The following is a 16,596-nucleotide window of genomic DNA, read 5'->3' on the forward strand; positions in this document are numbered from 1 at the left end:
CCGCTCCGGAAGTCCGTCCGACTTCGAAACGGTCGACTTCCAAAGCGTGGCTTCTGATTGGCTGCAGGAAGCCCCATCAGACATTCAGCTTCTGAAAGAACGTTTGAAAACTGGAACAATCACTTCCGGTTTTTGATCGTTCAGGAGCCTGAGCCAAGGTATCACTGTACAGTGAAGGAGAAATGTAAATCTAATATGGAGAGCAGGGGTGTCATTCTTTTAAGAGAAATGAATATAGCTATTTTCCTCTTCTGGTATCTAGATATTATTTCTGAGTTACATGCTAGATTTCAGTTTAGCATACCAATCTTGTCTCTCCCCCCCCCCCCCCAACATTGTTGCTTTTCTGGCTGACTTACTTGTTCGTTGTTATTTTTACTGCATAAAAGCTGTCTTTGGCAATTTATTTCCCTCTTTCTTTGAGTGAACTGTATCTGACCCACTATCCCTTGCAGAAATGGTAAGATAATGAGCTTGAAATTCCAGAAAAGTTTGAAGCCTTTTGCAAAAGATAGTAAATATAAATTAATTAGCAGTAACTTTAAATTAGGCAGAGTTAATTAATAAAGCAACCTGAAAGACTGGCTAGGATATATTACCCAAGTGTAAGTATAGCTAAACAAGTTAAAGAAAATGATCAAGTTGGAGTGATGTGATGTGATGTGATCATTTTATTCATCTATTAAAACTTCAGAGTTTCTATTATAGTTGGTTTAACACAGACATGCCCTACAGTTATTACTTAAACCTTGGCAGGATTCATTTGATGTTGCTTGACTGCCCTCTACAGGCTGTGAATGAAGATGCAGCACCAGTTCATTAGGAAATGACAGATTCAGTGTAGCAGTGAGCTGCCTGGCTTTCAAACCTTGCCCCCTAAATGGGATTTTGAAAGAAGGGAATAATTCTCGGCTCTCCAGTTGACAGCAAAAGCAAACATTTCAGTTTGCTTCTAGTCCAAATGAGTGCCCCGTGTCGGAGGCTGTGTTTTCTTGTGATCGCAGTTTAGAAATATTGGTTTTCTTTTCACCGGATGATTAGTACTGTGTTCTGATGGGAAAATGCACTTTTCTACCAAAATGGCATTCAGAATTCTATTTAGTTATGGTGTCTCTTACACTTTTATCTAGAGCTCTTCCAGGTGACCTGATGATTCATCATCTATCATGATTTGCTTCTGCAAAGCTTACCCAAGGAGCTTAGCCTATGTTCGCTCTTTCTTGAACATTTGTTCTGGTTTGTCTGTTGAGAAATTATATGATGATGAGCATCCATCCTGATTTTATTGTCTTTTGTTTATACATCTTCCCATTAAGCAGTAAGTCAACCCACACATTTAAATACATTTCCCTATTACTTTCCTCAGAAAGTCAATGAAAAACAAGAAGTGGAGTTTTTTTGTGCTAGGCAATTAAGCTTTTTAATCCACTTTAGTTGCACTGACCTAAATTTCTAGCAAGTGCTTGAACCCATCCCGAAAAATACTGACTGTCTGGAGGCAACCCTGACTGTTAGTGATGGTTACATTTATTGTACTTGAAGGCCAGTTCTGGGCCCAAATACACAGTTGCCCTAAAGCAGACAGATAGTGGGTCTTTCTAAACCAAATAAACTGTAGCAGGAAAATACTCAGCACATAAACCCATCAATATTTTTAGTAATTAATTCACCTGCCATACACACTTTCCTAATCAGTTGGCACATTGTAAGCTAGGCTAGTATTGTGCTTCAGATGGTGTTAGGTGATTAGATTTGTGATGGTGGCTCAGTCATCGAGTGATGCAACAGCCAAAGTATTTGTTTTTTGCTTTTTTCAGAGATAATCATGAACCTGGGGAGATTATTAGAAAGATAGGGTTGGAGACCAAATTTAATTTGTGAGAACTTATTGGGCAGATTAGGATCAGGGGAAATTTTCTTTTTTTCTTCTTTTTTTGGCAGGTATAATTGGTTGCTGATACTGAAAATAATTTACCTTGGTCTTGAAAATCAATCCACAAAAATTACCAACCAATACAAGTCATATCTAACAGAAGTGTTCTTTTTAAACAACAACAACTCTTATACCCTTAAAAGTAATGCTATAAAAACAGCTGTTTTCAGAGGTGGCAGACACAGAACATGGTGTGTTATATCACTCCCTCACACCCAAAGACAGGAAAAACAGCTTTTTCTTTGTCTATTTATCATGCCTCCCCCCTCCCGTAGTCCATTTCCTGCCTTTGCCTGTTACAGACGTGTGATATCCCTCTTGCCATTTGTCCTCAGTCTTGTACCTATGATGATGGTGATGATTAAATTTCCTATACTGCCATTCATCTGAGGATCATAAGGCAGTTTACAACATAAAAGCACATAACATAGTAACAAACAAAAACAATCCACCTTCCACTTTAAAAGGCCATCAATTGTTTAATTAGCCAAAGGCCTGTTTAAAAGGGAACCTTTTTGCCTATCGCCTAAAGGTGTATAATGATGGTGCCAGGTGAGACTCCCTGGGGAGAGCATTGCACAAATGGGAGCCATTGCAGAAAAGGGCTGTTCTTGTGTTGCCACCCTCCAGACCTCTTGTGGAGGAGGTACACAAAGAAGGGCCTCACGTGATGATTGCAGGGTCTGGGTCAGTTCATATGGGGAGTGGTGGTCCTGGAGGTATTGTGGTCCTGAATCACTTAGGGCTTTATAGGTCCAAACCAGCACTTTGAATTGGGCCCGGAAAATAATTGGCAGTCAGTGCAGTTGGGCCAGGATTGGCATTACAGTGGTACCTCGGGTTACATACGCTTCAGGTTATAGACGCTTCAGGTTACAGACTCCGCTAACCCAGAAATAATACCTCAGGTTAAGAACTTTGCTTCAGGATGAGAATAGAAATCGTGTAGAGGTGGCGCAGCGGCAGCGGGAGGCCTCATTAGCTAAAGTGGTGCTTTCAGGTTAAGAACCTCCGGAACGAATTAAGTACTTAACCCAAGGTACCATTGTATATGCTCAAACCCTCTTACTCTGGTGAGCAACCTGTCTTCTGAATTCTGCTCCAGCTAAAGTTTCCAAGCCATCTTCAGAGGCAGCTCCATGTATAACACATTGCAGCAATCTTACCGACAACTTAACAGAGCATAGACAACAGAAGTTAGGCTATCCCTGTCTAGATAGGAGTACAGCTTTGGAGGATGTAAGACACTCTGAGCCACCTAAGCTCAAGTGACAGCAATGGATCCAGAAGTACCATCAAGCTGTTTCCTCACTCCTTCAGTGGGAGTGTAACCCCATCAGTAGTAGGCAACCTCCCATCTATCTGGTCTAGGGAACTGCCCATTCCCAGTGCTTCTTGTCTTATCCGGTTTGAGCTCCAGTTTACTGGCTCTCATCCAGTCCATTACCAAGGCAAGACAACAGTCCAGCCCATCCACTGCCTTTACACCTGCAGATGTAAAGGGGAAGTCCAGCTGTGTTTCATCAGCATATTGCTGACAACGTACTCCAGATAGCCCCTCTCAGTGGTTTCTTGTAGATGTTAAACAACAGGGGTGATCAAATTGAACTCCGAAGAACCTCCATGGGGCCAAAGAGCACTCTCCAATGTGTACTCTCCACCATGTGTACCCATTTCTGGACAATCTTCTCTTGAGGTCACACTACAATTGACAAGTGAGTCAGAGGTGCCAAATCAATCAAGGAATGTCCCTCAGCATGTGGTTTCATAATAAATTGAAAAGAAGAAAAAGTCATCTTCAGCCAGCACAGCATCTACAAGCTCTGTTGGATACACAGAATGGGTTGGTATCAGTCAGCCTAGATCGTGTGTTTAAAATATTGCCAGCAAATTGCTGCTTATGAGGTCAGCACTGTTGATGCACATAGCCCATGGTACAGGGACTTGTAGTTTCGACAAGTCATCTGATGTTTTGGGCAAAACATATCAGACCATTACAATGGGTATTACTACCTTTTTAGATACTTTTGACTGTGGGGCTATGATTATCTCTAAGAGGGTAGACTCCAGAATTCAGTTTATTGCTTAGATCTGGTGAGAATGGTAATGACTACAAGATGCCAGTCTGATGGGCATCTGGTCGAAGAACAAGGCTACTCATAGTGCGAATTTGTTGGAGTTTTGGGAGGCAAGTTTAACTCTTTGGCATTTTGCCCAAAGCTTCAACTTGGATCACATTAAAGGACAGATCTTGGTCTCAGAGTTTGCAGTGCTAGGCGGCAGACCTCATAAATAAGAAGAAAGACTGCAGAGCGTATGAAAAGGGAGTCAAATGGGTCCACTGACTAAGTCGACAGCAAGTTCATTTGAGGAAATGACACTTAGCATCCATGTTTTGCAGTGTCTTGAGTCAAGTTTCAACCAGGGAACTCTGGCTCTGTTTGCTTCTCCAGTGAACATACAGACTTAACCTTTTTTAAAAACCTGGTTCCAGTGATCAAAGGCATAAGAGATGGATGGATTGTCAGCGCTTGGACTAGAGGGTCTTCATTTTGCTTTCCTACAAATTTCACTTCTGCCAAGTGTTCTAAGAAAATTGAGATTGGAGAGGTCTTGAATAATTCTGATAGTGTCGGTTTGGCCGTGGATTACAGAATGACCATGTTTTACAGAAATTTTGCAAACGGCTATAGCCCCACATGCATTGCAAATACAGTGGTACCTCGGGTTAAGAACTTAATTCGTTCTGGAGGTCCGTTCTTAACCTGAAACTGTTCTTAACCTGAAGCACCACTTTAGCTAATGAGGCCTCCTGCTGCCGCTGCGCTGCACGATTTCTGTTCTCATCCTGAAGCAAAGTTCTTAACTTGAGGTAATATTTCTGGGTTAGCAGAGTGTGTAACCTGAAGCATATGTATCCTGAAGCATATGTAACCCGAGGTACCACTGTACTGCCTCATCTGGGTCTTTTGACGCTGGGTCTTTTGAACTATGGTTCACCCAGATTTGGAGAGGTTCCATCTCACTGCTTGAAAATTGAGCAGGAGAATATGAAAAGTTGTGGCTTCTTAGATATTGTGATGGACGTATTGGCTTCTTGGAGTCTTTCTGTGATCTGAATCTGTCAACTGACATGGAGGAAGTTCCTTCAATAGTTAAGATCAAATGACATCAACTTGGAGTCAGAGAATTTACCCCCAACTATAAAATAAATCCAGTAAGTCTTTTTGTCCAATGGATGGGTCTTTGCTTTATTTGAATACTCTTTTAACCCTATGATATTATACCAGTGCTTTTTTCTGGGGGGTACCCAAGGGTTATGCAGTACTGGCACTTTTTTTCTAGAACAAAAGCACTGGTTATAAATGTAGCCCTTACTGTAACAACTTCATGGTGAGTGCCAGCACCATTTTTTCCCCCTGGAAGAAAAGCACTGATTATACCCTTAAAAGTACTGCTATAAAAACAGCTGTTCTGGATTTATAGGATTAGGGAAGGAAGAACAAACCAAAGGGGAGAGAGAAATATTTAGTATTCCCAACTTGAAGTAACTTCAAAGAAGCACTTATCCCTTTTCTTCCCCAGAAGGCCAAATATTCTGTTTAATATTTTGCCCAAACGGATACAGTGACATTCAGCTTGATCCTGTGCAAGATTATTTGGAAGTAAATCCCGCAGTGTTCAGTATGGCTTCCTTCCAGGTCAGTGAATGCACCAGCTTTTGCTAGCCTGATGCCTTCCATGCGTTTTTGCGATAAAACTTGTATCAGCTCCAACCCGTGTGGAAGGCACCCAAGTTGTCAAAGACTGGTATATAGAGTTGGTGCTTGGCTGTAGTCCTTTTGCATTCTTGCCTGGTAGGTAAGTCTCACCAAACACTGGGAGATATAATTCCAAATAAACTTGCCTAGGACCTGGGAGCCTGTGAATAAGCTACTTCCCAAAGCCCGAGGGCAGTATCCTTCAAAATAGATGTGCTGGTGCCGTGACTTTTGGCTACACAATAGAACTTCCCTTCCCTCTCATCCTTTCCCCAAAATTGTTCTGGAGTTTTCCCCAACTTTCCAGAGCAGATCCAGAGAAAGCGAGGAGAGAGGAGAGGGAAAAGTTCCACTGCATGCAGAAATCCTTGTGCTAGTGAAACTACTTCACTGGGTACCACGTAGATAACTGCAAATGCTTCCACATTTCAAATGGCTTGTCCTTAGGGCGTACAAGTAAGTTTACCACACAGTCCCTGGATTTACAAATCAGCCCCCATACAAAATCCATTGAAGTTGAAAAGTGTCCATGAATTCATTGAAAAAAATCTGGTAACCTTACATACAAGATTAAGATAAAAAAGAAAATTCAATTGGCGTGGTCTTCTTGGTTGGGTATGAAATGCAATACCAAGACAGAGCCATTCTGTTTGTAAAAACAAAGCAGAAGGCATCAAAAGCAAAAATGAAAGTCCTGTGTCAGTTGTTCAGGCATGTATACCTAAACCAACTCATCCCTGAGTGGATGATCTGGCGAAGGGAAAGAGAGGACGGTCTCCGTCTGTGCCACAGTTTAAATTTCCCGCAGCCATGCTCCCTGCCCCTGCCAGCGCCAATTGGGCAGTGAGGGCCACTCCTAGGTGGGGCCCAGGGCTGGCAATGCAGTTGAACATTGCCAAGGAGGTGCTGATTTCCGGCCCTGGCCAGATCACTGCAGGGCCTGATGCCTGCCCACAAGGCCACCTACCAGGTAATGTAAGCAGACTTGCAATAGACAGATTAAAACAGAAACAAAAATGGGACAGTCCTAGGCTAGTGATAGGTAGCTGACACCACATCAGCCATGGCCTCATGGGGACAATTTGGGAATAGTAAAAAGCAATTTTGCAATCCAGTTTACCTAGGTGTTCAGCATAGTTTCTGTTCCTTGAGCAGTCCAGTTTTCTTGTGGTAACTTGTAAGGTCACCCAGTGAGTTTGGTGACCAAACAGGGCTTTAGGTCCTATCCAACACTAACCACTACACCACCACTGGCTCTTTATTTTGGATTTTGGAAGTTTTGAAGGTTGTAGAAGCTCCTTCCACACATTTTTCAAGCTATGGAGGGGTTTGTGTGAGCCCTGCTATAGTGGTTAGGAGCAGTTAAAATCTCACCTCTTCCATCGACTCAACAGTTTACTGTCCCCCACATTTCACACTGGTGCAACAACAGAAAGCAGGTGATTTGCTCAAGGTCACTGTCTTTCAGCCTTGGGTCTCATCTGCAATGTGGGGGTGATGATGATTACTGAGAGTGACCTATGCAAAGCCCTTGAAAGTGTTCCGAGTGTTGTAAATGCTGTAAAGTTTTCTCCCTTTTCTCAGATTTAGCTGCAAGTTTTTAAAAAGAAAAGATAGTGTAATTTTGTGGAAAAGAATGCACATTACAGTTTTATGTGAGGTTCATCTAATGCTGTAAGTAGGACGATGTTACTGCAGTTATTAATGGTGCACTTATTAGGTAGTTGAATGTGTTTTTCTCTGTCTTTACTCTTACAGGCAAGCTAATGAGGAATATCAAGTGCTGGCTAACTCATGGCGCTACTCTTCGGCATTTTCGAACAAACTTTTCTTCACTATAGTAGATTATGATGAAGGCGCTGATGTTTTTCAGCAGGTGAGAAGGTGCATTCCCGAATGCTAAGCTGCTCTGTGTCCATCTTTCTAATATCTTCATACTCTTGGTTGCTTTAATTGTATGTTTCAGACATGTTTTACTTTTTTTTTAGAGGGGGTAAGCCGAAGCACAGATGATGGAGAGACTGCTGTTGTTATTGAGGTTATTGATGAGAAAATTCCACCATACTCCTTTAGCTGCCACTAAAAATGAAGAATGTTGCTGTTCTGAGAGATCCGCAGCAGTTTGCTTCTGCTGCCCACAAAAATGTACACATTGTTCATTTTTTGTAGTCCACTTCAGATGATCGTGAAACTAGGGCTTAGATCAGGGATGAACAAACCTTCCCACCCCTGTTCCACTCAGGGCTAATCTTTTGGGGTCAGTGGGCAAAGCCAGAAGTGTTTTCAATTAACTAATCTGGAAGAAAGACCAATTTTTGCTATGCCTACCTCAGATTTGAATTCCCAACCTAGATAACTGTGCCCAAAAGTAACCCTCAGTGGGTTTTATGGGGCTACTGTCAAATAAATATACAGAGGTTGGGTGGGGATTTTTTTTAGTGCAACAGACAAAAGTAGCTAGTGTTCTGAAAAGCAAATGAAATAAACTGCCTTCTTACTTTACTGTGCTATATATACATATACACACAAGCACATGCACACACATATACACACACAGAAGCCTACCACTTCTCTCCAGGCTATACAAGTAAAGAAGTTAAAAGGTTTTTTTAAGAGATCAGTTTATTTTTATAAAACAAGATTGCTACTGCTTCCAGTTATCCTGAAACTTTGACACTAATAGTTTTATACTAAAATGTAGGTTATGGCCGTCTGTAACCAACTTGCCAGGTCATTTTCTCCCCCTTCTCTCCATAATGTATATCAGTTGTCAGGGATTTGATGCCATTACCTATGTTCTCCCATTATTCAGCATCGGCTGCTGTTGGACGGAAAATGCATACTGTGATGGCATCACATCAGATGTAATTGAATATATATGTTATGGGGGAAAGGGGAAGAAGAGTGTGGCACAGAGAGACTGTTTTCGATGGCCACCCTAACACAATATGTAGCTTTTGTCCTTCCCTATTGCTTATACCTTTTTACCTTATTGCTGATTGCTCTCTTTCTCCTCTTCCATCCTCTCTCACGCACCCCATGGACCTGAGTAATTGAGTTCAAATAAAATGCATATCATTCAAATTGATTACTTCTTTTAAAAGACCTCACTTTTGCTAGTTCACAAAGCGAATTGCAGTCTAGTTCAGCAAAGCTATGTGCTGTCTTCTGAAATATTACATTTGACCAAAAACAAAAACAGCAACCCACAACCAACCACATTTCCTAGTGTGATGGGATGATGAGCTGCTTGTGCGTAAAATCGTAGTCCCTCAGAGTCTGTGCAAGTTCACAAACCTCTGTCTGTGACAGAGCCCCTCAGACATGGCTCCTCTAGTCACTTGCAGATTCTGACAGTGGTTGCTTTCGGAATCGCTTCCAGCATAAAAGCTCCTTAACGGAAACACGTCTTCTGGACTCGCGGCGTGACAGTTTCCGGCGAGGAGTGGGTCTCCCTATGGGAGGTCCAGAAACCTCCCCACTGTTCTCGCTGGACGTGTCCCTGAGCCCTCCCTCTTGCTCGCTTTCCCTCAGAGATCCACCTCTCCCCCTGCTGGTTCCTGCTTCAGCTGCCGATTCTCTCCCAGCCTCCGTGAGCCCTTCCACCAGAGACCCACCTCTCCCCCTGCTGGTTCCTGCTTCAGCTGCTGAGTCTCTCCCAGCCTCCGTGAGCCCTTCCACCACCTGTTCCTCCGATGGCAGTTCCCTGACACCTAGTGTCTCATATTTTGCAGTTTCATGACATATTGGGTTGTCAACAAATATTCCGCAGAGGAAGAGAATATGTTGTACTTGGAATAAATCCAATTATTTAACATCCAGCTTGATTATTGTACATAATTTGAATTTGCAACATTTAAATAATGTATTTATGTAACATAATTTAGTTGTGTAGTGAGCATACAGCCCTGGTAATGAAAATGGCTGGGCTTGTGTATGTCATTAGAGGCAATCTTGTTCCATCCTCGTTGCTTTCACAGGTTTCTTCACTCAGATTTCAGGGTAACCTATGTCCACATCCCTGAGTTCTGAGAGAGAGAGAGAGAGAGTATAAATAAATACAATATTGCCTTTTGTTAGTGGAAAATAATGGCTTGGATCCTGACATAGCTTTAAGGAAGTCATTGGAAGGAAAGTTTCCTGTTCCATCCTTCCCTCTGTAGTTACCTATGATGACTAAATAAGTTTGGAAGCTCTCTTGAAGAATGTGGGATGAGGCACAAGGGCTGCTGGGAGAAAGATGAAGCAACAGGAACTTTTCTTATGAGAATTTCCTTAGCTTAAGATCCAAACCTGATTTGATGCAATTCCCCGCTTCTCTTAGTGCCCTTCCCCATGTTTCATCCCACATTGTTCTGGGAGTACCCCTGAACACAATATATTTTTAAGAGATACAGTGGCTGCAGAGAAAATGAGGGATCAGGAAGCATTTCCTTTTGTAAACGTCTACAGGTTAGCTTATAAGATCTAGCCTGATGATAATACTTAGCTTTTATATTTCATCTTTTGAGTTCCAACCCCACCCTCCTTGAGAAGCAATGAGAGGTACTCAACTGACTGTTTAAAAGCTTAACTGTTCACATGGGGATTCCTACTACCCTGATCCTTAGTACTCGCTGTACTGAACTTTTGTACATCTGTTGAATATTGTATTGTATAATTTCCGTTTTGCAAATTGCCTTGTTTTTACAATAGAAGGTGATCTGTAAATGGCTTTAAATACATAAATTACATGTGTGCAGCTGACCTGTACAGTACTGACCTTATTGTTCCCATACAGTAGATGGGGACTTGATAGAAGCCTAGTGGCTTGATTTAATGGCACATTGTTAAGCATTATATACAATATACTTCCATACTTTTAACAGTTTCCCAAAAGGCTGACAAAGGACAGATATGCTTTTTTAATATTTGGTGGCATCTTTGTTGTCTCTCATAGCTCAATATGAACTCTGCTCCAACGTTCATGCATTTCCCTCCGAAAGGGAAGCCCAGGAGAGCTGACACATTTGACCTGCAGAGAATTGGATTCGCAGCAGAGCAGTTAGCTAAGTGGATAGCTGACAGAACTGATGTTCATGTAAGTCACTTGACAAAGTTAAGAGACTCATCCACACTTATCTTCATGTTCTGTGACAAACAGACCTTAGGAATTGGGGTTCCCTCTTCCCCACTACCTTCAAATGATATCCCCCCCCCCATAAGAGTCCTCTACAAAATGTATTAAAATAATAAAAGTGCCAGCTGTGCTACTCTATCACTCTTTGGTAACTCCAGAGGGGGAAAAATTAACGATGTATTTCAATCTTGCTTTGGTAGCTAAAATATTAATCTGGCTGTCTCCTAGCAGAACATGAGGAATGATATTGTACCAATTAATTGATTAATGTGAGCACGTACTTGAAATATTTCTTATTGCTAGTAATAACTCCCAAGTCTAACACTGAGTAGTTGTTGATTTTTTAAAAAAATAATGCTGTAGATGTACAATTGGTAAATATACTGAACAACTTTATTTAACTGCATGCAGGCATAGTGGGCAGGAACATTGTAGGAAAAGTATTTATCTAAAGGAAAAACTAGAAGTCTCTTTAGAATTAATGAAGAATCAAAATCTTGACCGCTTCTTAGGGTTGATGCAAAGGGGACTTTTCAAGAAACGGGGGGATGTTTTTAGGTTCACTGCTCAAATGGGGCACAGCTCACCAGCACATTATCTTGTGCAAACATCGCTAAAAGTTCCCTTTCATTTCATCAGGTCTAGTGCAGGAGAACCTTGCAGTGGAAATTCTTTCAAGTTATCTCCTGAGTTTAGAGCATCAGGCCTCTTTGCCAGGCTCTTCCACTTCTGTGTGCTGTTGCTGTGACTAGCATAAACTTGCTGCCATCTGAATGTGGTTTTGTAGTTGCCACTGAAGGCTTAGAGGAGGGGTAGCCAATCTGGTGTCCTCTGGGTGATTTGGAATACAGTTCCAGTGCTATTTTTTGATCCAGCCCAGTGCTATTTTTCTAGAAAAAGTGGTGCTGGAACTCACCATGAACACCCCCCTTGTTCTCTTATAATGGCAATGGTGCCCACCTGAGAGGTGCTGGAACTGAGTTCCTCCTGAAAAAAGCCCTGCCTCCAGCAAGCATGGTATCACCCACACACCGAAAAATGGGGGGAAAGCAGTTTTAATCTGCACTTGTGGCATTTTACTTGACTAGATGCATACAAGTTTAATTGTGAATGGCTGGCTCTGTTTAGTATGTAAATTCTGCATGCCTAGGTGAATGTCTACTTATAGAGTGGTACCTCAGGTTAAGTACTTAATTCGTTCCAGAGGTCCGTACTTAACCTGAAACTGTTCTTAACCTGAAGCACCACTTTAGCTAATGGGGCCTCCTGCTGCTGCCGTGCCGCCGGAGCACAATTTCTGTTCTCATCCTGAAGCAAAGTTCTTAACCTGAAGCAATATTTCTGGGTTAGCGGAGTCTGTAACCTGAAGCATATGTAACCCGAAGTACCACTGTACATCAGAAAGCAGAAAACACACGACATGCTTTTTATTGTTTTACAGATCAGAGTGTTCAGGCCCCCAAACTATTCAGGTACCATTGCATTGGCTCTCCTGGTGTCGCTAGTCGGTGGCTTACTCTACTTGCGGCGAAACAACTTGGAGTTCATCTACAACAAGACTGGTTGGGCAATGGCAGCACTGGTAAGCCAACTTTTCATTTTTTTAAAAAAAAACCTTTTCGAAGCTCAATTAATTTGATTGTTTATATAACAAGATTTCAAGTCCCATTCGCACTGTTAATGAGAGAGCACTGCATTAATAAATAGGTTAGCGAGAGACAGCATTGATTGTGAAATCATAACAGGAACAGCTGGGCCAAACCTCAAGGGCAGTAAACAGTGCTAGCATGCAATTAAGAGGTTGCCGATACCCTGGCTAATTGTAATTGGTTCCAGTGTTGGCAGAAGTTGGTTAAATTGACACCCCCCCCCCCAAAGTTCAAAGGCATGAAGGTTACAACTCACAAGTTAACAGTTGCTCAGAACTGGGGGGTGGTAGGGTGGGTATGCTTATGCAATTAAAGATACTGATAATCACTGTTTTATCAGATATATAACATTAGTTTTCGTGACTGAAACGTAAGATAGAGCTGCGCTCCTTAAAAATTGGCATGGGAAAATATGAGCCACATGGCTGCAGCTAATGTTAGGTTCTTGTACCAAACTTCTTTTCTATGACATCTTTGTCAGGTAAGAGCTTAGCTTTAGTGGGTGGGAGTACAGCTCCCTCATCTGAAATCTCAGTACTTGAATCCACTGTTGAAATACCTTCATTTATTGTTCAGCATCCGTTATAATGAATCTGTGTTGCATAGTTGTTTTCAGTCTTTTACTTGTGCTGTTGCTTTGTTGTTGTTTAAAAAAATCTCTGCACCCGTGAGAACAAGGCAATTCTATTTTAAAACAAAGCTGTCACCACCACCACCACCTGCCATTGAAGTTTATGAACCTGACAGAATAATGGATCTGGGAGAACTCCCAAGTCCGAGAGTATTACTTATACTCCCACCTCCACATTGAGCTCTTCCTTTTATCGTTACTTCCTTCACATGTAAGTAACAATGCTGCTAACAGTGCATGTTTCAGTTGCTGAACTGTCATGAACCAGATTCAGGTAGGTAGCCGTGTTGGTCTGGCACAGTCAAAATAAATTAAAAAATTGTCCAGTAGCACCTTAGAGACCAAATAAGTTTGTTTTGTGTGCATGCAGTGTCTGAAGAAGTGTGCATGCACACGAAAACTTATACCCAAAACAAATTTAGTTGGCGGGAAGGTAAATGGCATTTCCGTGCACTGCTCTGGTTCGCCAGAAGCAGCTTCGGAAGCTGTTCACCGGCTGCCTCGGCCAATAAAGTGAGATGAGCGCTGCAACCCCAGAGTCGGCCACGACTGGACCTAATAGTCAGGGGTCCCTTTACCTAAGGCGCTACTGGACAGTTTATAAATTATTTATTTATTTTGTCATGAACCAGTATGCTAAGCTGTCCCCACTGGTAATAGTAATGGTAGGCTTTGGTCCTTGATAGTCGTTAACACATGGACGCCATATATACATTTGCTTTTTACTCCCATTTTACCATATACCGTATTTTTCGCCCTATAGGACGCACTTTTTCCCCTCCAAAAATGAAGGGGAAATCTGGGTGCGTCCTATGGGGCGAATGCAGGCTTTCGCTGAAGCCTGGAGAGCAAGAGGGGTCCGTGCGCACGAACCCCTCTCGCTCTCCAGGCTTCAGGAAGCTATCCCAAGTCTTGCAAGCCCGGCGGGATGTCCCGCGGGCTCGCAAGGCTTGCGGGCAGCAGCCTGCACCCAAAAGCTGGGGACAGTGAGGAGGCGCAGCGCCGCCACCCCGCTATTCCCCGACCTGATCTGGAGGCTGGGGGTGCGAGAAGCAAGCCTGCTTCTCCCCCCCCCAGCCCCACAAGCTCGGGGGATAGGGGGATGGCGGAGCGCCGCCATCCCGCTATTCCCCGACCTGATCTGGAGGCTGGGGGGCGGAGAAGCAAGCCTGCTTCTCCCCCCCGCCAGCCCCACAAGCTCGGGAGATAGGGGGATGGCGAAGCGCCGCCATCCCGCTATTCCCTGACCTGATCTGGAGGCTGGGGGTGGGAGAAGCAAGCCTGCTTCTCCCCCCCCCCCCGCCAGCCCCACAAGCTCGGGAGATAGGGGGATGGCGAAGCGCCGCCATCCCGCTATTCCCTGACCTGATCTGGAGACAGGCGGGGGGAAGAAGCAAGCCTGCTTCTCCCCCCGCCAGCCCCACAAGCTCGGGGGATAGTGGGCCAAGCTGTCCCTGAAGGCAGAAGAGGGAGAAGGAGCACTCCATCTCCCTCTTCTAGCTTGGGATGGTTGCGCAAAGCCTCTGCTGGGCAGCACAGTGCGCTGCCCCACAGAGGCTTGGGAGGCTGTCCCTGAAGGCAGAAGAGGGAGACGAAGTGCTCCGTCTCCCTCTTCTAGCTTGGGGATGGCTGCGCAAACCTGGGGGTAAATCAAATTTTTTCCCTTGATTTCCCCCCCCCCCAAAAAAAATAGGTGCGTCCTATGGGCCGGAGCGTCCTATAGGGCGAAAAATACGGTAACTTGCCCCACGTTTGTTCAGTTTGGGGGCTTGTGTATACATGCGTATATGTAAGCATGCATCATTAAAATATATTGTAAGCTGCCTTGACAAACATTGGTTTGAAAGGCACCGTATTATAAAATCTTAGAAATAAATTCAACATTTTTTTGTCCACCTTCTACAGCTCATGAGGTTGGCTCTTGCTTGCAAAAGCCAGAACTTATTTGTTAATACTTAAGATGCCACAGGACTCTTTCCTCTATAAGATGTAGCTAAAATCACACTGCACAATAGCTCCTTAAGTCCTGCTAAGTTTGTAGCTTTCCTACCCACAGGTACTCCTTTTGAATTCCCCGCAGAGCTGGGAAGATGGAAAGGAGCTGCTTAGTTATCTTTCTCCTCATCTTCCCTACCCCATATATATATATGAGAAAAAATGCAGTTAAATTGTTTGACAAATTGTCTATTGAAGCAGATTTCCAATCTTGAACTCTTCCATAGTGGTATCTCCAAAGATAAGAGGTTGTGGTGATGATTTGTTGGTAGCTTTTAAAGATCTTTTATTCATGCAAAATCATATCTCTCTTTGGAAGGAACAGCTGCATTTAGCCATAAGAATATTAAGGTAGATATTTTCGCTTTAGAAACATTTCTGATTTCTTTTTCCCCTTACATTCTTAAATGCCACCTGCTTCATTCGTTTCTCTGCCTTCTCCATCAAACGCCACCTACACCGTTTTACAGGTTATAGACTGCTAGCATGCCTTGTGTCCTGCAGAAAATACTTGTGAGATGCTTCCTTTGTTTTATCCCTTTATCCCTAGTCCATAAAGCTAAAATAAAATAATTATGAATCTGACGTGGGAGTTAGACCAGACAGTGGGCAGTACCTGTGTCACCTGAAATTGTTGCTGAATTCTTTTAAAGTGGAGAGGGGAAATAAAATTGTACTTTCTGCAGGAAGGAATGCTGAAATTTCTCCACTTGCTCCTGAGAAAAACTGCTTCCTCCCAGTTTGTTTTCTGGTGCCCAGAAGGAGGAAAAAAAATGCTGATAAAAACAGATTTTCTGGGGTGTGAGGGAACAGAAGGTGAGGGAAAGGTTCTCTGTCTACTCATCTGTGGCATTAATCTACATGACTCACATTCTGATATGAATGTGGCATTAATCTACATGATTCACATTATGGGTCATGCCACCATAATATATAGTTTGACCTATATATTTGGCTGCAAACTTGTCTGACTTGCAGGATGTAAATAACTACGAATCTCCATGCAGGGATATGGCAGTAGCCCAGCGGGATTTGTTACTTTTTGTCCTTGGCACAGAAGGCCAGCTGAGCATTTTCCAAACTGCTTTGGAATCACCTGAAAAATAAATAAATCTCAAAACCAGTTTGCCATGTGGTTTGGTAGAGAGTGGAGTTAGGAAAACATTACCCTTGGAAACACAATACTGGTTTCATGGCCTTTTAGGAACAAGAGTACATCTAGCGCCATTGGGTCAATCTAGCTCATTACTTCTGAACCCAGCACTACCAGGACTTTCTGGGGATTGACTATGACACTTTGTATGAGCTCTGCCATTGAGCTACAAGACTCCTAATGTGATGAGGATCTTCTTGTACTGCCAGTGTACTCTTTCTTGGTGATATCAGCATTAGTCATACTCAGCATAGACCAAACTGAGATTAATGGAGATTATTTCAGTAGGTGTACTCCCAAGTACAATTTATCTGGTTATCACTTGCTCCCTCTCGCCTTCTTTTACTGTTTTCCT

At 43.0% G+C, this 16,596-nt stretch overlaps 1 protein-coding gene across 1 annotated transcript in view; it reads left to right on the forward strand.

Annotated features, from left to right (window-relative positions):
• TUSC3 (tumor suppressor candidate 3) overlaps positions 1-16,596 on the forward strand; it is a 137,035-nt gene that overhangs the window by 54,987 nt on the left and 65,452 nt on the right. The window contains exons 3-5 of the mRNA XM_082238275.1: positions 7,453-7,570; positions 10,634-10,774; positions 12,255-12,395. Of these exons, the coding sequence (XP_082094401.1) occupies positions 7,453-7,570; positions 10,634-10,774; positions 12,255-12,395 (400 nt within the window). The remainder of the gene's footprint in view (positions 1-7,452; positions 7,571-10,633; positions 10,775-12,254; positions 12,396-16,596) is intronic.

Source organism: Podarcis vaucheri (genome assembly GCF_965113315.1).
Source record: "Podarcis vaucheri genome assembly, chromosome: 9".
Taxonomy (NCBI): Eukaryota; Metazoa; Chordata; class Lepidosauria; order Squamata; family Lacertidae; genus Podarcis; species Podarcis vaucheri.